General features: G+C 52.4%; 1 protein-coding gene and 1 long non-coding RNA gene across 2 annotated transcripts; both read right to left on the minus strand.

The window, feature by feature from the left end:
- Nucleotides 1-4751: 4751 nt before the first annotated feature.
- On the minus strand, nucleotides 4752-7018 carry LOC137336002 (zona pellucida sperm-binding protein 4-like; the record flags this gene model as incomplete). The annotated part of the gene is made up of 7 exons (XM_068001505.1): nucleotides 4752-4929; nucleotides 5003-5116; nucleotides 5885-5957; nucleotides 6112-6259; nucleotides 6496-6685; nucleotides 6766-6899; nucleotides 6975-7018. Coding segments are annotated over 7 exons (852 nt in total), but the record flags the coding sequence as incomplete, so codon positions are not given.
- A 2-nt stretch (nucleotides 7019-7020) lies between these two features.
- On the minus strand, nucleotides 7021-8130 carry LOC137335669 (uncharacterized). The gene is made up of 3 exons (XR_010966471.1): nucleotides 7900-8130; nucleotides 7142-7320; nucleotides 7021-7072 (listed from the first exon to the last, which is right to left on the minus strand). It is a non-coding gene; the product is annotated as an uncharacterized lncRNA (long non-coding RNA).
- Between the last annotated feature and the right edge of the window lie 4813 nt (nucleotides 8131-12943).

Below are 12943 nucleotides of genomic sequence, written 5' to 3' on the forward strand. Positions count from 1 at the left end.
CGATAAATCAATCCTCTCGACCATGAGGGGACTGAGTCTTCCAACATACAGGTGTTTAATGGCAAAGTGAGTTTAATGTTCAGGAATAATAGAGCACAGATTTTCGGTCGTGCAAACTTCACACACTTTATTTTGGAAAAGTGAACCGATAGTGGAGAGAATTTATTTTGATCGCTGCAACCTGAATTTTTAGTTCGTTGAATCAGTAGTTCAACAGCAACCGTGTTCTGTCTCTGTGGCGCAATCGGTTAGCGCGTTCACGGTTTGTTGGTTCGATCCCAACCAGGGACGGTCGGGAAACTTTTATCTTCATGGCCTCGCATTTCCTGGTTCTGATGTTTGTTTTGGCTGCAAAACAAATGCCCGGTTTCGATGGCCAGCTGAGCACGGCCGATCTTCCATCATTTGACCTGGGATTGGCTTCGCGGAAATCTGAATTCTTCTTGACAGACAAGGTCCGAAGGTTGCAGGAGAGCCGCTTCACTCTGACATGGATATTTCTGCAGTGAGCGACACCAGACTGTTTCCACAATGAATGTCACTCCCTTTTATTTTGGAAACGCAAAATTGTATTCACATTCCGATGGGTTTCAGTTGATTTGTGAGAGATCATGAAAGGATCCTGCAGCGCTGCCTTGGATAATAACAACAGTTCTCAGCCGCATTTCAGTCGCGGCAACAAATCCTCACATCCGAGTATTTCCACCCTTACACCGGAATATCTGCACCATTACACCGGGGTATCTGCACCTTGAAATCCGAGCATCTGCACCTTTGCAGCAGAGTATCTGCACCCTCACAGTGGTGTATCTGCACCCTCACACTGGGATATCTGCACCGTTACACCGGAGTATCTGCACCGTTACAACCATTAACTCATCAACTGTCCCTAATCCTCTTTATCAGCGTCGGGAGACCTAAACAAAACCCAACAGAGAAGACATTGGCTTCATGATTCTTCACCAATGTACGGACACATTTTTATTTCCGGTACTTTAAGGGAGATTTGGGGAAAGTGGCCGCTGATAGTCAGAAATTAATGCTTGGCGTTTTTTTTTTCCAGCGGGCTCGTTGGTCTCGGGCGATGATTCTCGCTTCGCGTTTGTTACTTGAAATATGTGAGAGGTCCCGGACAAGCCCTCATTTTTTTTTCCCCCCAGACTTTTGATCTTGAGCTGCTGTTCAAACTGGCAGGGTGTTTGGAGGTATCTCAATGATCTCACGCCCTCTGAATGCATTCTGCTCGCAATTGCAATTGACCTTGAAACCGCTCTCGGATTTCATCTCACTGAAGCAGAATGTGGCCGCTTTTTATCTGTCAGCGTGCAGGTGACGAGGTTGTGGTTGATAACCGCGGGCACACCTGTCCGGACATTGGTATTCAGAATGTACAAAATGCTGTCTCAAATACTCTGTTGTCATCCACGGAGCTCTAGTTTTCCATGCCCTAACTTTCCCAAGTAAGAATGTGTCCAGTCTGTACCCAAGCTATCTCCTCACTCAAAGCCTCCCATTGCTCATTTACTGTTTTACCTGCCAATCTTTGATTCCAATCCACCTGGACCCGATCCCTTTTCAACTCGCTGAAATTCGCTCTTCCAGGTTGAGTATTTTCATACTTGATTTGTCCTTGCATTGTCCACAATAACACATTGGACCCTCTTTGCATCCTCCTCACAGCTCACATTTCACCCCAGCTTTGTGTCGTCTTCAAACTTGGAAATGTTACATTCCGTTCCCTCATCCACATCATATATTGTCCAATGTGATTTCGACAAGTTGGGTGAGTGGGCAAGAACATGGCAGATGCAGTATAACGTGGATAAATGTGATGTTATCCACTTTGGTTGTAAAAATAAAGAGAGATTGTTATCTGAATGGTGATAGATTGGGAAGTGCAACGAGACCTGGGTGTCCTTGGACACCAGTCGCTGAAAGCGAGCATTCAGGTGCAGCAAGCAGTTAGGAAGGTGAATGGTATGTTGGCCTTCATTGCAAGAGGATTTGAGTACAGGAACAGCGTCGTCTTACTGCATTGATACAGGGCCTTGGTCAGGCCACACCAATATCTGGAGTATTGTGTGCAGTTTTGGTCTCCTTATGTGAGGAAGGATGTCCTTGCCATGGAGGGAGTGCAACGAAGGTTTACCAGACTGATATATATTGTGACTAGCTGGGGCACAAGCAGTGATCCCTGCGGTACCCCACTGGTCACTGCCTGCCACCCGGAAAAAGACCCGTTCATTCCTACTCTGTTTCCTGTCTGTCAACCAATTCTCAATCCATGCCAGTCTATTCCCCCCAATCCCATGTGCTTAAATTTTGCACGCGACATCTTGTGTGGGACCTTATCAAAAGCCTTCTGAAAATCCAAGTACACCACATCTACTGGTTCTCCCCTATCTATTCTACTAGTTACATCCTCAAAAAACTCCAGTAGATTTGTTAAGCATGATTTCCCTTTCACAAATCTATGCTGACTTTGTCTAATCCCATTGATGCCTTCCAAGCGTTCTGCATTAACATCTTTTAAAATAGACGAGCATTTTCCCCACGACTGATGTTAGGCTAACTGGTCGTAATTCCCTGTTTTTTCTCTCCCTCCTTTTTTAAATGGTGGAGTTACATTTGCCACCTTCCAATCTGTAGGAACCGTTCAGGAGTCTATAGAATTTTGGTAGATGATCACGAATGCATCCACTATTTCCAGGGCCACTTCGTTTTGTACTCTGGGTTGGAGATTAGCAGACCCTGGGGATTTTTCAGCCTTTCGCCCCATTAATTTGCCGAGCACTATTTTTTTTAAAACTAATACTTGTTTCCTTCAGTTTGTCCCTCACTAGGCCCTTGGTTCCCTAATATTTCTGGAAGGTTATTTGTATCCTCCTTTGTGAAGACAGAACAAAAAGTATGTGTTTAATTGTTCTGCCATTTCTTTGTTTCCAATTATAACTTCCCATTTCTGACTGTAAGGAACCTACATTTGTCTTCACTAATCTTTTTCTCTTGACATATTTTTATAGAAGCTTTTACAGTCAGTTTTTATGTTCCCTGCTAGTTTACTCTATCTTTCCCCTCTTAATCAATCTCTTTGTCCTCCTTTGCTGAATTCTAAACTGCTCCCAATCCTCAGGCTTGCGGCTTTTTCTGGCAATTTTATATGTCTCCTCTTCGGATCTAATACTATCCCTAATTTCTTTTGCAAGCCACGGTTGAGCCATCTTTCCTGTTTTATTTTTGCGCCAGACAGGAATGAATAATTGTTGTAATTCGTGCACACGTTCTTTAAATATTAGCCATTGCCTCCAGACCGTCATCCCTTTTAGTAAAGTTCCCCAATCTATCCTGGCCAACTCACACCTCATACTTTCGTAATTTCCTTTATTTAGATTCAGGACCCTAGTTTCGGATTCAACTACTTCACTCTCCATCTTAATGAGGAATTCTATCAAGTTATGGTTACTCTTCCTTCAGGGACCCCGCACAACAAGATTGTTAATTAATCCTTTCTCAGTGCACAATACCCATTCTAGGATCGTCTGTTCTCTAGTTGGTTCCTCAACATATTGGTCGAGAAATCCATCACGTACACAATCCAGGAATTCCTCCCCCACAGTATTATTGCTAATTTAGTTTGACCAATCGATGTGTAAATTAAAGTCACCCATGATTATAGTTGTACCCTTCTTGCATGCGTCCCTAATTTTCGGTTTAATGCCCTCCCCTACAGCTTGGGGGGAGGGGGCAATAGACAACCCCCACCGACGCTTTCACCCCTTGGTGTTTTAGCTCCACCCATAGAGATTCCACATCCTGATTTTCGGAGGAAATATCCTTCCTTACTATTGCATTGATTTCCTCCTTTACTCGCAACGCTACCCCACCTCCTTTCCCCTTTTTGCCTGTCGTTCCTAAATATTGAATACCCGTGGATGTTCAGTACCCATCCTTGGTCACCCTGCAACTATGTCTCCATAATCGCAACTATATTATACCCGTTAATATCGATCTGCATTTAATACATCTACCTTATTGCGAATGCTCTGCACATTAAGACAACGCCTTTAGACTGGTTTTGGAGATTGCTAGCCATCTTAGTATTATTTTACACTATGAGCCTATTTGTTTTTTCTGCCTTCCACTATTGCTTCTTCCCGTTCTGTCTTGTTTCAACCTCCTCCGCCTCCCTGCTCAAATTCCCATCCCCAACAGCACTGGCAAACACCTTCACGAGGACATCGGTCCTGGTCCTGCTCCGGCGTAGCCCATCCCACGTGTACAGGTCCCACCTTCCGCAGAACCGGTCCCAATGTCTCCGGAACTTAAATCCCTCCCACACCATCCCTGCAGCCACATATTCATCTGGTCCATTCTCCTGTTCCAAAAGCTGGAGAGACCAGCAGCCAGCAGGCATGCGAGGAGAGCCCAACACTTCAGGCTTGGCAAACTGGTCAATCGATGCCCTCAGTGAACAGGTAATGCCAGAGTCATGGGCCCAGGACCAACCCACAGGATCAGAGTTAGAGGCAAATGAACCAGTCATTCCTGCCCGACACCATTTTACGACAAACCCACCGCAACTTTGCCCAGGATCTCAATCCGAATGGTGGGGGTGGGGGCAGGGGTAATTGTTGGCTGCAGCCGTCGGATGCTGCACAAACAATTCTCAAACCAGGCACCAAGTTAACTCACTGCAAAGAGTAAAATCCAGCCAGCATTTGGAAGATAACACGAGACCAGCAATCATCTATAACAGGATTTTATTATCCAACAGACACATCTACAGTTCCATGGAGCTGCACTCGGAGCCCACCCTGCGGCCAGGCTCCATTTTCCACATAGCAACAGTCCCGACCAACAGGGCCACGGAGAGCAGCGCTACCCCAATCGCCAATCCAGGAACACGGGAGGGTGAATCAACAGCAGCATCTGTGGGGAGAATCCAGGGTTAGATGGGCACCAGATACTCCATCACTAGACACAAGTGGAGCTTACTGCTTACCTTTCTCGTCCTGGTGGATTCGAGCAGCCAACCTCGCTTCACCTTCCAGGAAAAGGATGGGTCCATTAGCGGTCACCAAGATCCCAGACCGGTCATCGGCGCTTCTTCGCCTTTCTGGGGGACAAGGAGAACAAGAGACAGTTTATGGTGAATGATTAAATCTTCAGCTCTCTGCAAATACTGAATCAGATGGCCTCATGCAAAAAACATCAAGGCCCTGGGTACCGGACTGAGTTGAGAGTTCCGGCTATTATTGCATCTGGTTCTCACCAAACCGATTCTCAGAAGGACGCGGCATCGGAGCAGAGTTTGCAATTGCTGCCGCCACAATGGCCAGTCTGGTCTCCTGGTGAAGAGACACTGATGCATTACTTTGACCCGCAGTTTCATGAGACTTTGACAATTGGCCAGGTGTCCGGCCCCGGGACATCCGTTCGGTTCCACCCTGAATTCCCAGTGTTAGAATGATGATAGTTAGATGCTGGTTAAATGTTCTCCAAGGCCAAGGGTGGACTCTTCCGAACCGGATGTGGAACACACCCGTGCCAACAATGGGGATTCTGCTCCTCAGGGATCGGCAATTAGGACAGCTCAGCATCCGGGCAAGTAGCAAGGAACCAAAAATACTTCATTCATCCCAGCTCAAGGATTAGAGCATCCTTCACAATTACTGACCTGGTGCAAGATGTGCTCAGACCCGCTGACCAAGATTGCTAGTCTAATGGAAACCGGCACCGAATGGAACGGGACAAGTTCCCAGATCCGGGACACTCAGCAAGTGGCCGAGCACTGGGCACAGGGTGAGGGAGCCCCATATCCAGATGTCCCACACCCACCCCTCCCAATCAGGGTTTAATTTCTATTCAGATCACAGGTACTTACTGGAGCTGCAGGGAGCCGTGCAGTTCTCTCGGGTGGAAGGGTAGCAAACCTCAGCACTGCAGTGGAAATAAACCTGCAAAGAGACAGTGCGGTATGGTCAATCCCACAGGTTACAGTCAGATTAATGCTTCCACAGTCAACCGACCAACAGAGGCCTGCTCACTTATTAAGAGCCAGGCAACAAGTGATACCAAGTGACGGGGAAAGAAGCACTGAAGGAAACTCACCTCTCCGGTCAGAGCCCGGCCCGAAACTCGGTCCCAGAAAGCGAACGTGCTGACTACAAAACGATTATGGTGAGTTGGGAACCGCAAATGGGAAGCAGCGTTTACTGGTAGGAGGCGGGTTTTGTAGTTATCACCAGCAAAGGGGCACCTGGAACAGAGACAGAGGCGCGTCACGGGGAGAGGAGACCTCCAATTGATGGCCACACGGTTATAGGTTGACATCAACCCAATTATTCCGGAGAATGGACCAAAATGTCACCTTCGAAGGAATATTTCCCCAATCACTAACCCGGACTGAAGTAATGATTTCTGTATTAATCCCCACCCATGTCGCCCCCTCCCCAACCCCCACACTGCCACAAGCCCCCTCACTCGATCCCTTACCTGCCCACCAGGAGGTCCCATCGGAGCCCCGAATACGGCTCTGGGGTGGGGGTCGCCCAGCAGTCATTGAGCACCAGCACAAGGGACGGATCGTTCCGGTTCAGGACACGAATCTCCACAAACACGGGGTCCCGGAGCACACTCAGGATCGGGTAGTCACTGGCCACGTACCAGCTCCGGTAGCCACCATCTGGAAAGAGAAAGATGAAGGGCGGGCACTATTTGGAGAGAGACTGAATTTGGACACTACTATCAGCCAGCACTCGTTACCTCTCGCTATTCTCAGCTCCAGAAGCAGGATCCCGGCCTCAGTAGCTGGCAGTGGCGGAGAAAGGGTGTAAACTCTGGGCTTCACCTGCAGATCAGACTCCTGGCTTCCCTTGTAACTGCACTGGACATGGAGCCTGCAAGACAACGGACACGGCTGGAGAATCCAGCTCCTCACTGTCTCTACCCGCTGAATGGGCTCCTATTCTCACCTGAAAGGGCTGTCCCGGGTCACCGATCCCAAAGCGCCATCCAAGATCTCAAACTCACCCAACACATCCGTTTCATACAGGATGTTCACGCCGTCCAGCTACAAGAGACAGAAGACCATCAGTCCCGAACTGAGCCATTGACGAGACTCCCAGCCCGCAATACCTACCCGCTGAGTAGCGCCACATTCAGTGACTGCGAACTGAAAGAGCACAGTGTCTGCAGAGGCCACGGTTGGACTGCACTCAGCTCCGTCTCCATCCTTCAGATGGAGGGTTGTTAGGTTTACAGGAGGCAGCGTCAAATCCTTGGAAATCGCGATCAGGACCCGCCCATCCTTGGTGCAGACTGCAAGAGAGGCAATGGAAGGCGGTTAGTTGCCCCACGGGGAGGGTCAAGGGAACTGTTACCGGGAGGGGGACAAACCCCATCCATGTTTCAGTTTCTATCCCACCCCATCATCTGTCTAATGGAGACCAGTCGACCAACGACAGCTCATCACCACGCTGCTTGGTCTTAAATTGCCCGCATCTCCGATAGAAATCAAATATCAAATCCAAATGGTCAGTGGCAGCAGGGGCCGGAGGTCGTTCACTCTGCCCTTCCTCAGTGTGATTCCCAAGTTATCGAGCAACAGTAGAATGATTCGAACTCCAGATACTGGGTCAAAGGGCGATTAACTATTGCCCTTTCTGTATCTGATTAACAGCCACCCCCCAATCCCACCATCAAATCTACTCTGCGGGATTGGAAGCTCCCAATCCCACCACCGGTTCCACTCTCCGGACTGGATACGTTTGAATTTCCAACTGGCGTTGTCGGACAAGGAGAGAGATGAAACTGTCCTGGGAAACCGCGTGCAGCTGGATTGCGGGTGACCCTGGAAAGTCCTGGCCCAGAATATAGACGGACTGAGAATACACCCACCTGGCAGATTGTCCAGTGAATAGAAACATGGCGGCGCATCCCGATTCCCCGCATCGAAACAGCAACCTCTCTGCACACACTCACTCGCTTCAATTCCCGGAAATCCGCAGTCTTTGCGGTTTTTAGGAGATAACCAACATTTGTCAGCGGGGAAAAGGAGAGAGGGCGGCTGAGCTGAACAGATTACAACAAATAACAAACCGAGCATCCCCAACCCCTCCATTATAACAAGCGAACTCTCCTAAGTAAATGATAATAGAAAGCCGACTCCCCCTTTTTATCGCAGCGCTGTTTAACCCGCAGTAACGGAATGTCCCAATCAGCCTGAGGCAGAGTCCGTGGCCCACGAGCTCCCGAACATCAACCCGCATTCGCACGGCGAACACGGATGGGCCTGTTTTTAATGGAAGAATAAAGGTGAGACAGAATTACTTGGTACACACGTGACATTAACTCTTCCATTGTTGGTGCTGAATTTGATTTACAACTTGTACCATGTGAATGTCCAACACCGACTGAAATTAATCACAGTAAAATTATGATGTGAACTATAGACAAAAAATAAAGGTGAGACTGGGTCCAACGTCACCTTTATTTCTTCATCACAACCAAACTGGAACCAAATCGCATTATTTGTTTTTTTTTTGCTTTTTTAGTCACCTTTATTTTTTAGACCCAACGTCACCTGCAATAGTTTATTAAAAATAGGCCCCATCTCCGTGTGACCGGTGGGAATGCGGGTTTTTTAATACTAATTAATAAACAGAGTGAAATCAATATGTTATTGTCCAGATACGGTACGGTAGCAGAGTGGTTATGTTACTGAAATAGTAATCTCGCAGTCCTGGCTGAATAATCTCCAAGTCATAAGTTCAAATCCCGCCACGGCAGCTGAGGAATTTAATTTCAATTAATTAAATAAAATCTGGAATTAAAATACTGGTATCAGTAATGGGTTGTCATGAAACTACCGGATTGTCGTGAAAACACATCTGCTTCACGAATATCCTTCAAAGAAGGAAACCTGCCGTCCTTACCCGGTCTGGCCTACATGTGACTCCAACCCACAGCAATGTGGTTGATTCTTAAGGTCCTTCGGGACGGGAAGTATGCGGTGTGCTTTCTGCAGGAAATCCACACCGTTCCGGGAGACGAGGCCACGTGGATCCTGGAATGGGAAGGGGGGGTCTACTTGAGTCATCTCGCCAGCGTTTCGAGCGCGGTGGCCATCTTGTTGGCCCCGACTTTGCAGCCGGAGATCTTGGGGGTCAAGGAGCCGGTGCCGGGCCGCTTGCTCCACGTAACGCTTCGCCACGGGGACGTGCCGCTTCACCTGGTGAACGTGTACGCCCCCTGGTCCGGAGCCGAGCAAGTGATCTTCTTTGAAGAAGTGTCCACTTACCTGAACTCCGTCGACGCCGGCGAGTGCATTATCCTCGGGGGGGATCTTAACCATACCCTCGAGGCGAGGGACCGCTCCGGTCCCACGGATCGCCGGTCTGCGACGGGGAAGTTGAGGAACCTGGTCGGGTCCTTCGACTTGGTGGACGTCTGGCGGAATCTCCATCCCGACTCCGGCCAGTTCACCTTTGTGAGGGCCGGAGGAGGGAGCACCAGAATCGACCGCCTGTACGTTTCGCGGGCGTACGCCTCCTGCGTCCCGTCGGCCTCCATCCGGCCGGTGTCGTGCTCGGACCACCACCTGGTGTGGATGGAGCTCGCTCTGCTCCGCGCCCGGTCGGGGTCCGCGTACTGGCACTTTAACAACCGGCTGCTGGAGGACGCGCGGTTCCGGGACTCGTTCCGTCTGTTCTGGAGCGACTGGAGAGGGAAGCGGGGAGGCTTCTCCTCCTTGAGGCTATGGTGGGACGTGGGCAAGGCTCACGTCCGCCTCTTCTGTCAAGAGTATGCGAGGGGGTCGACTAAGAGGCGGGAGACCGAGGTCAAGCGGTTGGAGAAGGAGGTGCTTGGCCTGGAGTCCCGTCTCGGACAGGCCGCCGAGGATCCGGCCCTGCGGCAGGTGTACGAAGAGAAGAAGGACGCTCTGAGGGACCTGCACCTTGTCGGGTCCCGAGGAGCGTACGTGAGGTCGCGGCTCCAGCTCCTGCGGGACCTGGACCGCGTCTCTCCCTTCTTCTACTCGCTGGAAAAGTGGCGGGGGGCTCGTAAGCAGCTCCTTACGCTGCTGGCCGACGACGGGTCCCTCGTCTCGGACCCGGAGGGAGTCAGGGCCCGGGCTCTATCCTACTACGAGGCTCTGTTCTCTCCGGATCCGTCCAGCGAGGAGGCGCGCAGAGTTTTGTGGGAGGACCTGCCGAAGGTCGGCCCGGAGGACGCCGAGCGTCTGGACGCTCCGCTCAGTTTGGCGGAGCTGACCGGCGCCCTCCACCAGCTCTCTAGGGGCAAATCCCCGTGGCTGGATGGGCTGACCGTGGAGTTCCTCAGGGCCTTCTGGGACGTCCTGGGGGGCGACTACGTGCGGTTCCTGGGGGAATGTCTGGCGACCGGGGAGATGCCCCTTTCGTGGCGCAGGGCGGTCGTGGTCCTGCTGCCTAAGAAGGGGGATCTCCGCAACCTTAAAAACTGGCGCCCGGTCTCCCTCCTCAGCACGGATTATAAGGTCTTTGCCAAGGCGATGTCTGCTCGCCTCGGCACCGTGCTGGACCACATGATCCACCCCGACCAGTCCGACACGGTCCCGGGCCGGACGATCCAGGATAACATCCACCTGGTCCGGGACCTGATCCACCATTCCCAGAGGGCTGGTCTGTCGGTCGCCTTCCTTTCCTTGGATCAGGAGAAGGCGTTCGACAGGGTGGATCACGAGTACCTATTCGGGACTCTGCGCGCTTTCGGGTTCGGGTCGCTTTTCGTCGCCCGGATCCGACTTCTGTACGCCGCCGCGGAGTGTCTGATTAAGGTTAACGGATCCTTGATGGCGCCCCTTCGCTTCGGGAGAGGAGTGCGTCAGGGGTGCCCCATGTCCGGCCAATTATATACCGTCTGCGCAGAGCCTTTCCTGCGCCTGGACTGGCTCTGCGCGAGCTGGACGTGGAGGTCGTCCTTTCGGCTTACGCCGACGACGTGCTCCTCGTGGTCACCGATCCCCTTGACTTGCGGAGAATGCGCGAGTGCCAAGAGGTCTACTCTGCCGCGTCCTCCGCAAGGATCAACTGGGAGAAATGTTCCGCACTCCTGGTGGGTCAGTGGCGGGTGGACTCCCTGCCGGAGGAGCTCAGGGCTTTCGCCTGGAGTACCACGCACCTCCGGTACCTGGGAGTCTACCTCGGCCCTGCCGAGGAAGCCTGGCCGGCGAACTGGGTAGAGCTGGAGGCCAAAGTCACCGCTCGCCTGGCGCGCTGGACAGGACTGCGCCGAGTGTTATCCTACAGGGGTCGAGTGCTGGTCATAAACCAGCTGGTGGCCGCCATGTTGTGGTACCGGTTGGTTCCTTTGACCCCCCCCCCTGATTTTGTCGCCAAGATTCAGAGGAAGTTTGTCGACTTCTTCTGGGTCAAAGGGATGCACTGGGTCGCTGCCGCGGTCCTGAGTCTCCCGCTTGGGGAGGGCGGTCAGGGGCTGGTGTGCGTCCGCACCCAGGTGGCAACTTTCCGCCTTTGGACGCTGCAGCGATACCTGTACGTTGAGCGTCCTCTTAGATGGCGTGCGCTGGCGACGTATTTATTCCGCCAGCTGCACGGCCTGAACTACGACACGCAGCTCCTGTTCGTCTCGCTGTTGGGCGGCCGCACGTCTTTGCAGGAGCTGCCTGTCTTGTACCAGGATCTGCTCAGGGTCTCGACCATGTTCGCCTCCAGCCGGAGCTCTCGCCCGTCGGGGGTAGCGGCCGTCCTGCAGGAGCCGCTGCTCGGGAATCCGTTCCTCCGCGATGTCGGCTTCGGCCGCTCGTGGCTGACGGAGCGGAGGGCTGTGGCCGGTCGGGTGACCAGAGTCAGGGACGTCCTGGATGGCGGAGGGTCGGGTTGACTCGAGCCGTGGGCGCTCGCCACTCGCATGTCCTCGTGGCGTACCGGGGACGCGGCCGCCGCCATCCAGGCGTTGAAATCGGCGCTCGGCCCTGACTCCACTCGGGGTGTGGAGGCGGCTCAGGCGTGCGGAGCCATCCCGTCCGACCTGACCCCCGTTCGGACGGAATTCCTCCTCGGCGCCAAACACCGGAACCTCCCTCGGAGGGCCGCGCCTCACAACTTGAGCCGTCTCTCGGAAATTCCCTCCGTGCCGTTTCACACCGCACGGAGGGATTTCCTGTACGGGCTGCTCCTGCACACCATCCACTTCCTCGCCCTCGTCTCTCGCCCGGACACGCCCTGGCGTGCCATCCTGCCGTCCGGCGGAGACGGGGGTCCCCAGTGGGAGGCTCTCTATACGGGGGTCCTCCCGTGTTACTTTGGGGATCTGGGGTGGAGGGTGTTGCACGGAGCAGTCCCGTGCAACAGGCGTTTACGCCATTTTATGGACACCCAGGCCGCTTGCATTTTCTGCGGCCTGGAGGAGTCCGTTTTTCATTTGTACACTGGGTGTGCGAGACTGCAGCCCCTGTTCCATTATTTGGAGGGGCTGCTCCTCAAGTTCTGGCTGCACTTCAGTCCCACGCTCCTGATCTTTGGCCGCCCGGTGAGGAGGGGGGCGGGCAGGTCGGTGGACGTCCTCGTGGGCCTGCTCCTGGGCCTGTCCAAGGTGGCCATCCACAGGTCCAGGATGCTCGCGGTCCGTGGGGGCGGTCGCTCGGACTGTCTGCCTCTCTTTCGCGGGTTGCTCCGTGCCCGGGTGGCCCTGGAGATGGAGCACGCGGTGTCTGCCGGTACGCTTGAGGCTTTCCACGACCGGTGGGCACCGCAGGGGCTGGAGTGTATCCTGGACGAGGAAAATAAAATTTTAATTTGAACACTTGGTTTTGGTTTATTTGGTTTTTAGTATTTAAGCACACCCCACACCCCCCTTCTTATAAAAGGGGGGCCTAATAAAAAAAAAAAAAAAAAAAAAACAGATTTAGCAGCTCAAAACTGGGTCTCCATGAGGTGCT

This window comes from Heptranchias perlo, chromosome 20 (genome assembly GCF_035084215.1).
Source record: "Heptranchias perlo isolate sHepPer1 chromosome 20, sHepPer1.hap1, whole genome shotgun sequence".
Taxonomy (NCBI): Eukaryota; Metazoa; Chordata; class Chondrichthyes; order Hexanchiformes; family Hexanchidae; genus Heptranchias; species Heptranchias perlo.